Source organism: Heterodontus francisci, chromosome 24, assembly GCF_036365525.1.
Source record: "Heterodontus francisci isolate sHetFra1 chromosome 24, sHetFra1.hap1, whole genome shotgun sequence".
Taxonomy (NCBI): Eukaryota; Metazoa; Chordata; class Chondrichthyes; order Heterodontiformes; family Heterodontidae; genus Heterodontus; species Heterodontus francisci.
The window spans coordinates 56,924,056-56,938,635 of NC_090394.1; the positions used below are offsets into that span (position 1 = coordinate 56,924,056).

Here is a 14,580-nt window from a genome sequence, read left to right on the forward strand (position 1 = left end):
CAATAATCTGGTTTCTCCATTTGAGTGATTTCTGCTCCATTTGTCAGAATAAATGATCTGAAGCAAGGTACCTCTATTGCTTACAAATGATTGTTTAGATCAGGCAGAGGCTGGTTAGTATTTGCTGGGAGATCAAGTGATAGCAAGTAACAATGAATAGGTAATAGCAAGATCGCAACATGATAATCCTCCATTAAGTCAAATGTAAACGTGTGTTGCTTTAGATAGTATAATTCAATTGAACTAAAGACCAAGCTGGTCTGTTTTGAAGAATTATCATTTAGATATGTTGTCAATTTTGCATTCAGTGCTCAGTGCAAAAATTCTGATAATTTTGAAAGGATTGACCTCAATGGCACTTTGATTCTGAAAGTTGTGCTGATCTTAATCCCAGATACCCACCAATTTCAAACAAATAGGACGGTTTGCAGATTGCAAAGTTCTCCAGAATACTTGTTCTTTGCATTTGACAAGAATGAAATGAAAGTAGTGATGGGCCCAAGCTGTCTTGTTACCACAGTGACACCTAATTAACACCCCGGTCGAACACACCACAAAGTGTCTGCCTGAAGTTCTGCCCATCGGCGAGCTTTTGAAGTGATAATTAAAATTCACCATAGGTGGAATCCTGCAAACTGTGCCTTAACAGAAAAACTGTTGCTATAATTGTTAATTAGCCAAGCCATGAACATTTTAAAAAACAAAACCCTTATTACGATTTTTTCCTAATTAAGGAAAGCACTTTCGGTGTTCTGGTTTACATTTCCTTTATTATTTCAGATACTTCAAAGTGTACAGATTGTGTAAAGCTTGAGTACAGATCATGGATTAAAGTGATGACAGCTGGTAAACGTTGCCACAGATGGTAGCAAAAATAGTACTCACAATTGTGAGTATAAGTGCATGAGATAATAGGCATCTACCTAAATATATGGAAAAACGTACAGTTGATTTGGTAAAATACATACATTGGAGCTCTCAGTTTAATGGTGCAAGGTAAATCTTTCTGGCCAATTTACTGTGTGGTTATATGATTTAACCATTAATGCCACTCATTTTGCAATGGTCCTTGTGTGTACTGATTAACCAGCCTCTTCTCACCACTTTTCATTAGAGGCCGGCATTCAGAACATTTACTTTAAAAAGGTCTGAAATCACCTCCTTAACTGTAAAGTCGCTTAGTTCATCTAAACTGATGTACTTGTGGTGGATCTTCTCCTCTGTCACTACCACTACCCGCACACCATGCTTGTCTTCACCCAGCTGGCAGCCGATAGCTGAAGTTACCACCATATCCAGATTGTTAAAAATACCACCGGCATTTCGATGGTAGTGGCCAGAGAAGACTGCCTTTACACCTGGAACAAACCAAAATAATCAGTCAGCCTAACAACATAATGATGCATTGACTTCTCAATTCAGTTTCCTTTGACAGTCATACTGGTGCTAAAATTCTTAACGTTCAATTTCTACAATAACTATGCAAAGAATTTTGCTTCTTGAATCTTGAGAATGGCTGGAAAATGTATTAAATACATGTTTGAAATTATGCTAGTTACTACTGTGCTTCATTGGATTTCAGTGAATGGAATCAATGTGGAAATTGTTGCGCAATTTCAAGGACTCAGAGGAATTGGAGAATTCTATTGTACGCAGTGAATTTAAATTGCAACGCTTTCTTTACAGGGCGAGTTGTGCTTTCTTTTCCACAACACCGTTTTCCCTTGATTTTTAAAGGGGTGAACCAAGGCTCAGAGCTAATAAGTCAATGTGTGCTGGTACCTTGGGGAAGTCTCACTGTGTTGATAGAAAATCCCAAATGCTGCCCAATTGTTTCTGCCAGCTGCTACAAAAACTATGTTGCGATATAACAGTCAAACTGCAACAAAAAGCTGTCAGTATTTGTTTAATGCTTACCTTCTTTCTTTTATGTTCGCTGACAGAGAGCACTTGGATGGACTGCTCTCAGGCCTCAACAACAACTTGTATTTATATAGCGCCTTTTACGTAATAAAATGTCCCAAGGCACTTCATAAGACCATTATAAAGCAAAATTTGACACCGAGCCACATAAGGTGATATTAGATGTCCAAAGACTTGGTCAAGTGGTAAGTTTTAAGGAGCATCTTAAAGGAGGAAACGTTCAGGGAGGGAATTCCAGAGTTTAGGGCCAAGGCAGTTGAAGGTACAGTAACTAATGGTGGAGCTATTAAAATTGGGGATGCTGAAGAGGTCAGATATAGATGAGCACAGATATGAGAGAGTTGTGGGGCTAGAGGGAAGGGACAAGGCCGTGGAGAGATTTGGAAACAAGGATGAGAATTTTAAAATCGAGGCATTGCTTAATCAGGAGCCAGTGTAGGTCTCGTTAGCATACATGTGAAAACTAATACTGTTTTCGGATGATGTCGCCAAGAGACATGTAGATGAGAAATAGTGGGGGCCTCCTCCAATGCTGCTATTTAAGTGCAAGGAGAAGCAGAGCTGTTTTGGGAAAACCCGTCCTTTGTCTTATACGGGGGTAAATTCAGGGGTTAATTTTCAAGTTCACCACCTGGGTGGTAATGTGGTAGAAGAAAGTGTTTTCCCATTGTGGCATAGTTATTCATCTCAGCGATTTGCTTAGCTGCTGTGAAGAAGGGAGAAGGTATGCTTTTAAAACAACTGTAAAAAGTAATGACAATCCATTCACCTCTAACTTTATCAGACACCACTGTTTTAAATGCTGCTTTCTTGTTAGTCCTGTGGTGAGATATTTAACTTTATTCAATGTGGGATTGAGTGTGTTGTCATGCTGACCCCCACCTGCCAAAAATGAGGCATATTAATTTTGTCTTATGAACATTGATTTTTAACTGTTGCTGGAGTGAAGAAAGGACTTGTTAAAAAAATCACCAGACACTTGGCTGGAAAAATATTTGCATATTAACAGACAGTGCTTGGAGAGACAAAGGACTATTCCCTGGTCCACTTAACCCAAAATGGACTGTGATCACCAGACATTGAAGGTGAGGAAGCTCACATTCCAGGATGACTGATAAGATGGCAAAATCCACAAATAGAAGTGGGCAAACCAGTCAGTCACATGACTAACCTGCTGGGCAACCTGAAGTTTTTTGAATTGTGCCACAGAGAAAGAGGCAGAAAGCAGTTTGAAACTGAAGCTGGAACAAGGAAACCTCTCCCTCTCGCTTTCTCCCAAGCCACCGGACCCACAGAAGACAGGTAAACCTCAAGAGAGAAAAGACTCCTACATCAGAACAAGTTGAAGCGTGAACTGGGCCACAACGGATTGCAAGACTTACCGGCAACCAAAGACTCCACATTGAACTCAGAGGACTGTAACTACCAGATATTGCCTTAAACTTTTCCCCTTTATTCCTTCTACTTTTTCTGTCTCTACCTGTGTGTGCTTATTGCATATGCATACTAGCGTGGTCGCGTCACATATTCGTAGTCATTAAAGAGATTAGAGTTTAAGATTAGTAAACTTCTACCTTTCTTGTTTAAAATCTAAGGTAACCCATTTGATTTCTTTGCCTTACAATTGGAGCAGTGAACAAGGATTCACTAAAGGGGGAGCTAAAAACAGTGTTACTAAAATTAAATCCTGTTACAGTTAAACCAGGCAAAGACTGAGAGGGAACCCCCTAGACCCTTCTCACCTGGTCGTAACAGTGTTGACAGTTGTACTTCTGCATAGGATCCAATCTTTCTTTGAGCAGTGCAGCAGTAGAGGGGGAATAGTATACACCCTTTAAGTCAAACAGCTTTATATCAAAAAAACTTTGAAGTTTTCCTCATCGGAAACTCATTCAGCAATGAGGAGTGATAACAAAGGAAATAATAGAAGAATGCAAAGGCGAATCGGCATCTGCGGAGAGCACAGCCAATTGACTTTTGGCTTGTGCACCTTTTTTCAAAATTGAAAAATAAGAGGTGAACAAGTATATAAATAATAAATAAATAAAACCACCAGAGAGAGGAAACACTGGAAGAATAATGTATCAAACTGTCACAGCCAAGTAATAGAAACATTAAGACATTAATGGAACCAAGGACGTGCCATTAGTGAAGGAAGTGAGAGGCATGTGGTAAATGGGAGATGAAAAACCTGAGGGGCAGCGCTAAAGGCAGTTTGACAGTAACTTCATTCCCATATTCGGGTGAGAACTTCCATCATCAATATCAATGTTCTTTGCAATTCCGTCTAAGAGCACCACAGATCATTTCTCTCAGATAGATATCAAATTTAACCAGTCCACAACAAAAGAATGAAAGATGCTTTCCTCAGGGAATAGTTTCTTTTTTTAAAAGTCCATTATCAATTATTAATCTTATAATTTATTTGAATTCTCCCTTTCTTCTGACGTACTGAGTAGCATAATTTTATGAAAATATTTCTAAGGGTTTACATAGAAAAATTGTTTAACTATTAATATTCAGGATCTGTCTAATAAGCATGTCTATATATCCAGCCTGAAGGTTAGTTTACAGTGACAGTCATTGATCAAAAAATTCTTTATCACTTGAATTAAAGAAAAGAACCAATGCAGAATAAAAATTTTAACAGAACTTCATTGAGCAATTTGGACTTTGGGACTTTCTGCAATTCAGTGTCACTCAAGGCAGTTCTGTGGTAATGCCACCTGACATTCCAATTTATTCAGCTCAATAAATTTTATGGTGTTTAGTCAGCTTATTCAATCATTTGACATTCCAAGCAACCACTCTCACTTTTGTCCCAAGAAACCTGGATACATTAACATAGCACAGAGGCACTGAGAGACCATATGCATACCAATATAATTTAGAATAAAAAGATATAAAGGTCAAGAACTGATGAAGAGTATTTTGAATAGGTGTCCAAATAAAAGACTATAATTTGAAAAAAATGCCTCATCAATGATCCTCTTCCTGATCCCCAAAGGCACACTGGGCCAGAATTTACTGTAACTCGTGAACAAACAGTGCCTGCTATTTGTTAGATCTGCTCTTGCCCATTTAATTTCCATAAACATTTGAATGGCAAGTTGCTGCAAGTGGAACATCAAAACAGCATGGCGCCCTGTACAGGGGATCTGGGACCTGTATGAATAGGATGAAATATCAATAAATCAGACTGAAGAATCATTAATGAGAAGCACAGAGTCTGAACCAGGGAATGCCAGTTAGAATATTGAACTCAGTATCAAATTGAATATAGAAAGCAAAATAGAGAGAAAGAAAGATGGGATTAAGTATGATAAATAAGAGACAAAGAATATTTTTTAAACATTTGAATTTTTGTTTTATTTTTAAAAATTCCAACAACAATTAAAAGCTGAAGGAAAGAGACTCCACATTTTAAAAGTTAATTTTCGGACAACTTGCTTGACAGTAATTAAGATTTATCACACATTTAAAAGGGTACTTAAACCGACATGGCCAAGCCCTAACTTTCTGTGGTGAACTTCGTCCATATTTATGAGGCAAATGTAGAAACTCCACACTGTTCAACATATCTGAATGGGGAGCCAGGAGGCAAGATGCCATTGTCGTGGAGCTTATAGAGGAATAGTGCGTCTTGCATAGCAACCTCCGAATTTTCACATTTAACCGCCATCTGCCCATGCCTGAAGTTGCTGTCCGGTAAATATTCTTACCCTTGGCATTATTTTTAGATTAAATTCTGACCCAATGAGTTTATTCAGTGAGCTGCTGAACGACACAGACCAGGAAAACCCTACAATTGATCTCTGGTCTTTGCAAAAGTAACTGATCTCCGTTTGGGCTTGGCAGTGATACTACAAGTGACCTCAGCACCCTGGCTTAGGTAGCGGAAAACCAGCCAAGGTTTACATTTCTGATCACTATCTAATGATTGATACCTGCTGGGAGCTCACATATGTAGGCATCGGTTGAAGAGAGGATCTGCCTCAATTAGGGTCCATATGATTGAATAATCTGGTGACCATCACTTGAGTAATGGCAATATGGGTGAAGTGTCAGATGATAACCAGCAGCTGTGAACAAATCTCCAGTCTGGAGGTGGGGTCAAAACCTTCAGGAGAGACTGGAGAAAAAGTTGGCAAGACAAGGCAGCAAAACTATCTGCCTTGGTGAAGCCATCTTCCTAACCTCAGACCAGCAACTGTCTGGGCTAGATTTTTGCTTTCATTGCCTGGACGGTAATCTGAAATCAATGGGAAATAAATCAGGCAGATTCTACAACAGGTGGGTAAAACACTCAGCTAGTTTACTGCCCAAGTAGTAAAGAAGATCTGCTGCTAGAAGTCCCCTCCCTTGTCCCCTGCCTTCCTAACATGTAGCAAAGAAAAAAAATGAGAAAAAGAACAGTACTGTATTTCCTGTTAAATATGTTATATTGTATGTCATGGCATAATTTCCACAAAATATTTTTCATGTTGTGTGGAGGTGACTTCACATTGTAATTACTGGGATTATTTTTCCTATAAAATTTTTAAAACACAAACATTCTAATCCCATCCCCACAACAAGAAACTAATTAGCGTTTGCACTGAGGGATGTAATCTATCGTTAAACACATCTCATTACCTCTAACTAATTTTAATCCTTCACCAAATTAATTTTTAATGTATGTCGTAAGTAAAATACATTCTGAAGACCTATGGGATATAATTTATATCAATTTAGCCTTTTTGTGAGCTAATTATCACAAACGGTTTCATTATATTTATAGGTAAGTACTTTGTGCTAATTTCTTCCACTTAACCCATTTACAATGAATTGTATCTGGATAACCTTTCCCACAAGCTTACAATGTCCTTTGCTTCATGTGACCTTTCTAGTTAACAATTACATCCTTAAAGTGTGGTAACCCTGGGGTCACAGGCATTAATTTACCATAAGGCAGACGTTCCCTTCTTCATTAGTACATTATTTCATCGCTTGTTCTTGCTCCAGCATCAAGCCTATACATTCTGTCCATAAAAAGGCACCTGGGCATTTCCTTTGGAAAATGTTCCACAAATTCTACTTCCTTGCAGTTTAGTTCAGAAGTTCACAACTCTTAAGCTAAACTTCTAGTTTTGAAGGACATGGACATGAATATTTCAGCTGCTCAGCCTACTTGTGGCCAGAACAAATGGCCATTTTTGCTAGTAAGCCACTTAGCATTTATACAGACAGATGTGAAGTCAGCTGGTTTACTTTTATATAAAACATCCTTTTACCAATCAAAAACTAGACACCCTTTCCCAGATATTCTGTCAAAAGCCAAACACCATCATAAAATAGGGATGCATTGTAATTGTTGACTGAGTTATCTACACACCTGAAAATGGATCTGGTGAACTATCTATAAGCTAGAGACGATGCTGAGTAAGTAGTTTTATTTGCCTATATGTGTAACATAGGGAGACAGAAACTTGAAAATTGAGAATGCTGTTAAACCTAAAATGCAGTGAACAATTTTAAGTACTTTATTAGTTTACTTCCATCCCAACTCTTGGTTGCTCTTCTAGTAATAGGAAATCTGCCTAAGGCACCAAACAATGCAACTAGTGTAAGGGAGATTAATAGCTTTAGGAAGGAGACGGGCAACTTTTACAATGTAATTGCTGATGTCTTTCAGGGTAGATGATAAATATTGAAACAGAAAGCATGCGAACACAATAAATAGGTCTCTGCAAAGGATGCGAGTGTGCATTGACTATACATGGAAACTTCTTCCAAGATTGTTTTGGGACTTGGGACTGCAATTTACCAACAGAAGTAAACTTTTGTTCCAATGCAAAAAAAGATCGAAAGCAGATATAAATCAGGTCTTTAAAATACTGAGATGTGTGGATAATAGAAATCCAAGTAGGCTAGTTGACTTGTATGCCTTCCTCATTCTAATGTTCTGTTACAGTGCTATCTCTGCCATGTGAATTTAGTACTCAGATAGCTTCTCATTTTGACATTTTGTGCCAGAAACATTTACCAAATATACAATCATTGTGACAAACAATTCAAGGGCATGTTATGAGAGTGGTTATCTTTTTAAAGTTTGTCAGCTTAAATTGCTTAATTGTCCAGTTTTAGCCTCAGATATTGAATGAAAATGTGAGCACATACTAAACTAAAATGACTTTACCAGAAGTTCTATTATCTTCCCTAAGAGGCATCGCGACTAGTATCTTACATGTTGTCGCTTTTTCAAAGTAAATTCATGCATAACAGGTTTTGTATTCATAATACAATGCCTAATCACATCACAGGGGTAAAGTGATGCCTGTTCAGCTCGTGATTATTTCTCTAACAATTACTGCAGCTTTTCAGATCCCTGCATGCTATGAGTGTGGACTTATAGTTCCCTCAATAAATCAAAATGTTAAATTAATAAATTAATAAGAAGCTGAAAGCTCATTGCTTTCAGCTCAAACTTAATTAGCTTTATTGTTGCCCCGCTTTAGGAATGAAATTTAGCTGCGATTCAATTTTAAATGATAGAATATTCTTCTGCCATACTTGGTTATATCAAAATCACTGAAATTTTAAAAAAATTATACTGTTTTTAAACCTTCTGTACACAGATAGTTCACATAGTTCAAGAACATGAATATTAATATTTCTTTTGGAATATATTTTTCAATCTTCCATTCTAATTTATATCAATTATTTCCTGTCCATCTCTGGACTTCTCCCTACATACAACATGCGTTACTCAGCTGTGAGAGCAGGCAATCTACTACCTCTTTCCATTTGGCTGTCACTGACACTTAGTCAAACCATTAGGAGATATGTGAGATTTAAATGTGTTAAATTTGTCAGTCTTTCGATTCCTCCTTCTGTGGAAGTATCTTTCCTTGTGTACATCCCGCAGACACAGCTGAGATGCAGAAGGCACCATGTGGAAAATCACAGGAGAAAACTAGCATTTTCACTCTGTGGTGAAGTATAGGCATGCATAAATGTTACAAAAGCAGGCAGCCTAGTACTTTCATCTCACAGCTTAGTTTCTTTAATGGTAATGTTACATCAGAATATTTTTTGTTCCTTCATGTGAAACAGGTTTAAATCCATTTGTGCAGCAAGTCTCTTTAAATTTCTGTCATAACATCTTCCTCGTTCAGGGATAGATGCACCTTCTATGAATTTGTATACATTGTATTTGTTCTAAGTTTGGATATTGAAATGAACGGTGCTTGTACCTTAATGAAGTCCAGTCAAGTCATTGATATGATTAAAACCTTGTGCCTTCTGGCATAGCTCCCTCAGTTTAACTTTTGTAAAAATCCAATACATTGGGATAGATTTTCAGCTGTACCGTCTGGACATATTGTATCATCTGAGCAGACAGCAGAGAGAAAAATTGGGTGGGCTCTATTACAATTGCAATCCTCCCAATTTACTCCAATTAGGTCAGAGGAGAAAGAAAGAAACTGAAGAAGTGAAAAGCAGGAAAAATAACAAAGCTTTAGGAAAATGTACAGGAAGTCCAGGAAATGAGAGGGAGACAATAAATGGGCTTATAGAGAAGAAAATAAAATCAAAGAATGCAAATTAAAAGATAAAAAGAAAACAAAATGAGTGAATCAAGCGACAACATTTTTAAAAAAAACTACATATAAAGCAAAAACAAAAGTTAAAAAATTAACATCCTCTGCTGAAGATAAAGAGTTAGATTTTTAATCACACTTTTGGCAACATTCTTTCTGTACACTGGTCTATAAACACAATTGTTAATCTGCCAAATCAAGCTGCAGCAGATGCAGTTAACTCACTGCAGGTTTCCTTCACTTTCCCTTTTTTTATAGCAGTTTCTATTTGCAAAGTAGTTAAACTTATTTTCTCATGTCAGCATCAAACGTGCTGAGGCAATAAATGTGTCTTCCCCTTCTACAAGTGCTCTGATTGTGTGCTACACTTACATTCGCATTACTTTCCAAATGATTTCTGAAACTGTAGGAAGTTGTTATGAACTTCAGTCACTTTTTAAACCTGAGAATGGATGCAATTTTATTCTCCCAGATGGCATCAATACAACATATTAAACAACTTGTTCAATTCTTAAGCTTATTGAGCAGAATGTCACCAGCGATAGGTCCCACGACTAATGACATGGGGCTTGGGAAGGTTCCACCCCTACTGCCTCTCTTACATAAGTGAAGATTTTTTCATCACGGATGAAGCCCCCAAAATGCCACCAGGCCCAATAATGCCGATTTTGCACCCTGAGCCAGAACTTACCGTGGTGATGCTCTCCAGCCTGCCATGATTCATGGGGTCAGCTCAAGTAAAGGTCTACTGGCACTTCTATGGCACAGATCTCATGTAAAATGGACTTGCATGCTGGGGTTACTTGGACATTAAAGTATAGCATTTAAAGAGTCATGGCTTGCTGAAAACTGCAGCAGCAGGCTTGGAGAGCAGCAAGTAGGTAGGGGTGTGCTTGCCTCAGTTAGTTGATGGTCAGATACTGCACTAGATGACACACATGAGATTTTGTCCATTTGTAAAGAACGTCGTCTAATAGAGGCAACCAAAGAGGGGACAAGGGCAATGCATGGAAGCAGAAAAGCACTGTCCACATTTGATGAATAAATGCCTAGAATGCATCCTGGCTGATATTGTACAGATCTGCTGTTGCTACATGAAAAGTCCCGCTGCCACTGACTGAGCAGGTCAGACAGAAGACCATGTTGCAGAGCATCATGAAGTAAGTGGCGCAATTTCCTCATTGCCTCAAGATTTCTCACTGATATCTTTGTAGTATGTTTGTAATCTGCATCTTCTTTGAGGAGGCTGGTAGTATCTTGAGGAGCATGACCTCCTCAAATGTTGCCTCACTCTCATTTCCTCTATCCTGTCCTACCATTCCTTCTCTTTCTTCATAATGCAAAGAAGGGTATTCCAATTGGGAATGCCATAGCTGGTCCTGAAAACTGGGTCTGTACCAACTTCCTGGGCATAAAGAAAGTTGACGTCCCAATTGTAAGCCTCAGATGGGCCAAAAACTGAGAGTAAATTTGGGGTCAAGGTATTTTGTAAATGTTTACATATTAAAAATATACATGAGTGGTTACATTACATGCTAGTTCTTTTCAGCTACAGAGAGATTTGTGCTGCAATAACTAGCAGCAAACTGCTACGTCAGGGATTTTGTGAAGAAGAAAAGGTTATAAGCTCTTAGATTTCAAGCTTTTCTAAATTTAATCCTAGAGAGAAAATCTGGGCATTAGTGAACGTACAATGTAAAAGCTAAGATCAGTACATCTTACAATGTGTGGGAATTCTTTTTTTATAGCTGCAAGCTGAATCAAAACGCAGTAAAGCTATTCAATTGCATTTACATCAGCATTTTAAAATAACTGTTCGACTTAAAACTGATTGTTCCGTGACACCAGAAAGCATGATGATTACATTTTGAATGGAAATGGTGTTTTGTTTTATACTTCAAAATGAATGCTTCATGGAGCTGTTGCCTAATATGGAAGGTAAATTCAGTTTTTTTTCATGAATCCAGCTCATTTCTAAACAATATTGGGTCCAATTTTCATTAACTTTTTAATACTGGACTCATTAGAATGAGTTTTCTTTATATATCTATATTTACTGTGAAAGTGGTACATGTATCTGCATATTGCATGCCCTACATCAGGAAGTGAATTCTGCACTGGTAGTATTGTATCCCTGGGACTAGGGCTTGTCGTCATGTTTACTTTAAAATGCTTTTAAAGCACTGGGGAAGAAAGGGCTGCTCTTATTTATTTAGTGCCTTATCATGTCTGAGAAACTTCTCAAAGCACTTCACGCGATTTATTTATTGAAATGCAATGGCTGTAGTTATGTAGGCAAATATGACATTCAATACAAGCACAGCAAGATTTCACAAGCACAAATGATCAGATAATCTCAGTTTTCGTTGGCATTGGTTGAAGGATGAATGTTGGCTAGGACACCAGAGGAATCCCCTGCTCTTCTACAAAAAGTATTGCGGGGCCTTTACCATTAAGGGAGAGGCAGATGGCTGAACATCTCTGAAAGATGTCATCTCCGTCAATGCAGTACTCCTTCAGTATTACACTAAAGAATGGCGCTTGAATCCACAACATTCAGGTGAGAGGTAACAATGTCCTGAAATGATCCAAGCTGACACCCTCAAAGTTGTGTGAGACACTTCTTGTGTGAGGTTCTTAATTCTTTATCTCAAATGGCTCTCAGTACAATCACTGTCAGTGGTAAATATGTAATCACTTGAACTTCATCCAGTGTTCTACAGCCTAAAATCCCCACCACCCACAAAGATTGAAAGAACGAAACTACAATTGTATTCCCCCTGTTTTTCCTAATTCTGATGGTCATAGTATGGCAATGTTATACAGTGTAAAACATTTACCAAGTGAGTGTTGGCCAGCATTGACTGTTGCCTTCAAGCTTTATTTCATTTGACAGAATTATTAATTATGAAAGTATCCTGTTTGATCTTCCTTTGTCCTGATTCAGACCTCAAAGCAACCCAGGTGTAATTGGGTTCCTGTATTTTTAAGTGAATTTCTGCTCCACATGCAGTTGATGAGCTGGTACTGTTGGAAAAGCTGAATATCTGATTTCAAATGTAAGTTTTACCCCACAGACGTACACTCCAAGTTAAGTGAGCCACTCTATCAATCTGTTGCTGCTTAACATTTCCTTTTACTAATTTTAGTTTTCAAAATAAACATGATTTGTCGTGTACAGCACAACATAAAGGGTTCATCGATTACAGAGATCAGGAGAGCACAAGGTGCTTTCATGCTATTTTTCCAGTGGGCTTATCAGCAGATTAAAGTCTATACTAACAGATATATTGCACACAAGGTCACGCCTCAGTTTACAGGAAGGGAAGCTTTGCTTATGGGAACGTGGGAGAGGCTTTTTGCACTTGGCATGAGAAAAAGGATCTGGAATGTACTGCCTGAAAGGGTGATAAGTAATTTCAAAAGGCAGCTTGATATATACTTGTAAAGGAAAAATAACCCCCTTCTCTGCTTTAAGATTGTATGATTATTCGGTGGGGATCCAAAACTGTTCTTTATATGAAAATCATAAAAGCAGCCAACAAAACAAACAGCTTTGCTAGAATTTGTTGCTGGTCTGTGGAATACAGTGCGCTCCACTTATTGATGAGAAGAGCTACTCATGTACAATACGTGGGAAGTTCTGGCCCATTTTGGGTCAATGGAGAGTGATTTACCACTTAGAATCATGGAGATCATAGAATGATACAGCATTGGAGGCCATTTGGCCCATCATGCCCGAGACAACTCTTTAAAAGAGCTATCCAATTAGTCTCACTCCCCTGCTTCTTTCCCATAGCCCAGCACTTTTTCCCTTATCAAGTATTTATCCACTTCCTTTCTGAAAGTTATTATTGAATCTGCTTCTACCTCCCTTTCAGGCAGTGCATTTTAGATCATAACTCGCTACTTAAAATGTAAAATATTGTCTCTGGTTCTTTTGCGAGTCACCTAAATCTATGTCCTCTGGTTACTGAACTTTCTGCTGTTGGAAACAGTTTCTCTTTATTTACTCTATTAAAGTGCTTCTAGATTTTGAACACCTCTATCAAATCTCCCCTTAACCTTCTCTACTCTAATGAGGAGAACCTCAGTTTCTCTAGTTTCTTCACATAGCTGAAGTCTTTCATCCCTGCTACCATTCTAGTAAATTTCCCCTGTACCCTCTCCAAGGCCTTGTCATACATCTTAAAGTGTGGTGCCCAGTATTGGGCACAATACTCTAGCTGAGGCCCAGTCTGTGTTCTATAAAGGTTTAGTATAACTCGGCTTTTGTACTTAATGCCTCTATTTATATAGCCAAGAATCTCGAATGCTTTTTTTTTCCCCCCATAGCCTTCTATACTTTTCCTCCCAGTTTCAAAGATTTGTGTATATACATCCCCAGGTCACTCTGTTCCTGCATCCCCTATAAAATTGGACCATTTAATTTATAACTGCTCATTCTGCCTACCAACATGAATCACTACACACTGCTGTATTAAATTTCATCTGCCATGTGTCTGTCCATTTCATAGTCTAAGTACTCCTGAAGTCAGCTACTATCCTCCTCACTGTTAATTACATTTCTCACGTTTCATGTCATCTGCAGACTTTGAAGTGATGCCCTGTATACTATCATGGAACTGTATTTTTTTCTCCTCTGATTAAAAACAATGTGTGCCTTTAAGACTCTGTTTAAAAACAGTGTGCCAGCTGCACCTGCTCCTAGGCCACAGCAGGAGACAGAGGTCACATGGTGTACTGTAACAATTTAACTATGTGTAAAAATCGACTGATACCAGTTTAGAGAGACACCAACAAAGTGTGCAGCAAGGAGCTGTCTATTTCACACAGCAGAAATTCTACAATAAGCCACAGGCCATGTTAGTGGCTAAGGAGGAAAAAACCCTTTGAAAAGACCATTTGTATTGCTGGAGGTAGCAAAATTCCTTTTTCTTTACTTCCAATCTAAGAAGTCTTTTGCTTCAAGATTGAATCTCTCTTGACCGATTGTATTTTCTGGAATTTACAGTAAAGTTTCAACTGAGAGACTGTCGGTTTTAAAATCTGAGTAGATCTATTGCCATACTCC

At 38.2% G+C, this 14,580-nt stretch overlaps 1 protein-coding gene across 1 annotated transcript in view; it reads right to left on the minus strand.

The window, feature by feature from the left end:
• Positions 1-750: 750 nt before the first annotated feature.
• The window catches only part of cpped1 (calcineurin-like phosphoesterase domain containing 1), a 223,930-nt gene continuing 210,100 nt past the window's right edge, over positions 751-14,580 (minus strand). Inside the window, exon 4 of the mRNA XM_068056253.1 lies at positions 751-1,358. Coding sequence (XP_067912354.1) covers positions 1,111-1,358 — 248 coding nt within the window. The 3' untranslated portion in view covers positions 751-1,110. The remainder of the gene's footprint in view (positions 1,359-14,580) is intronic.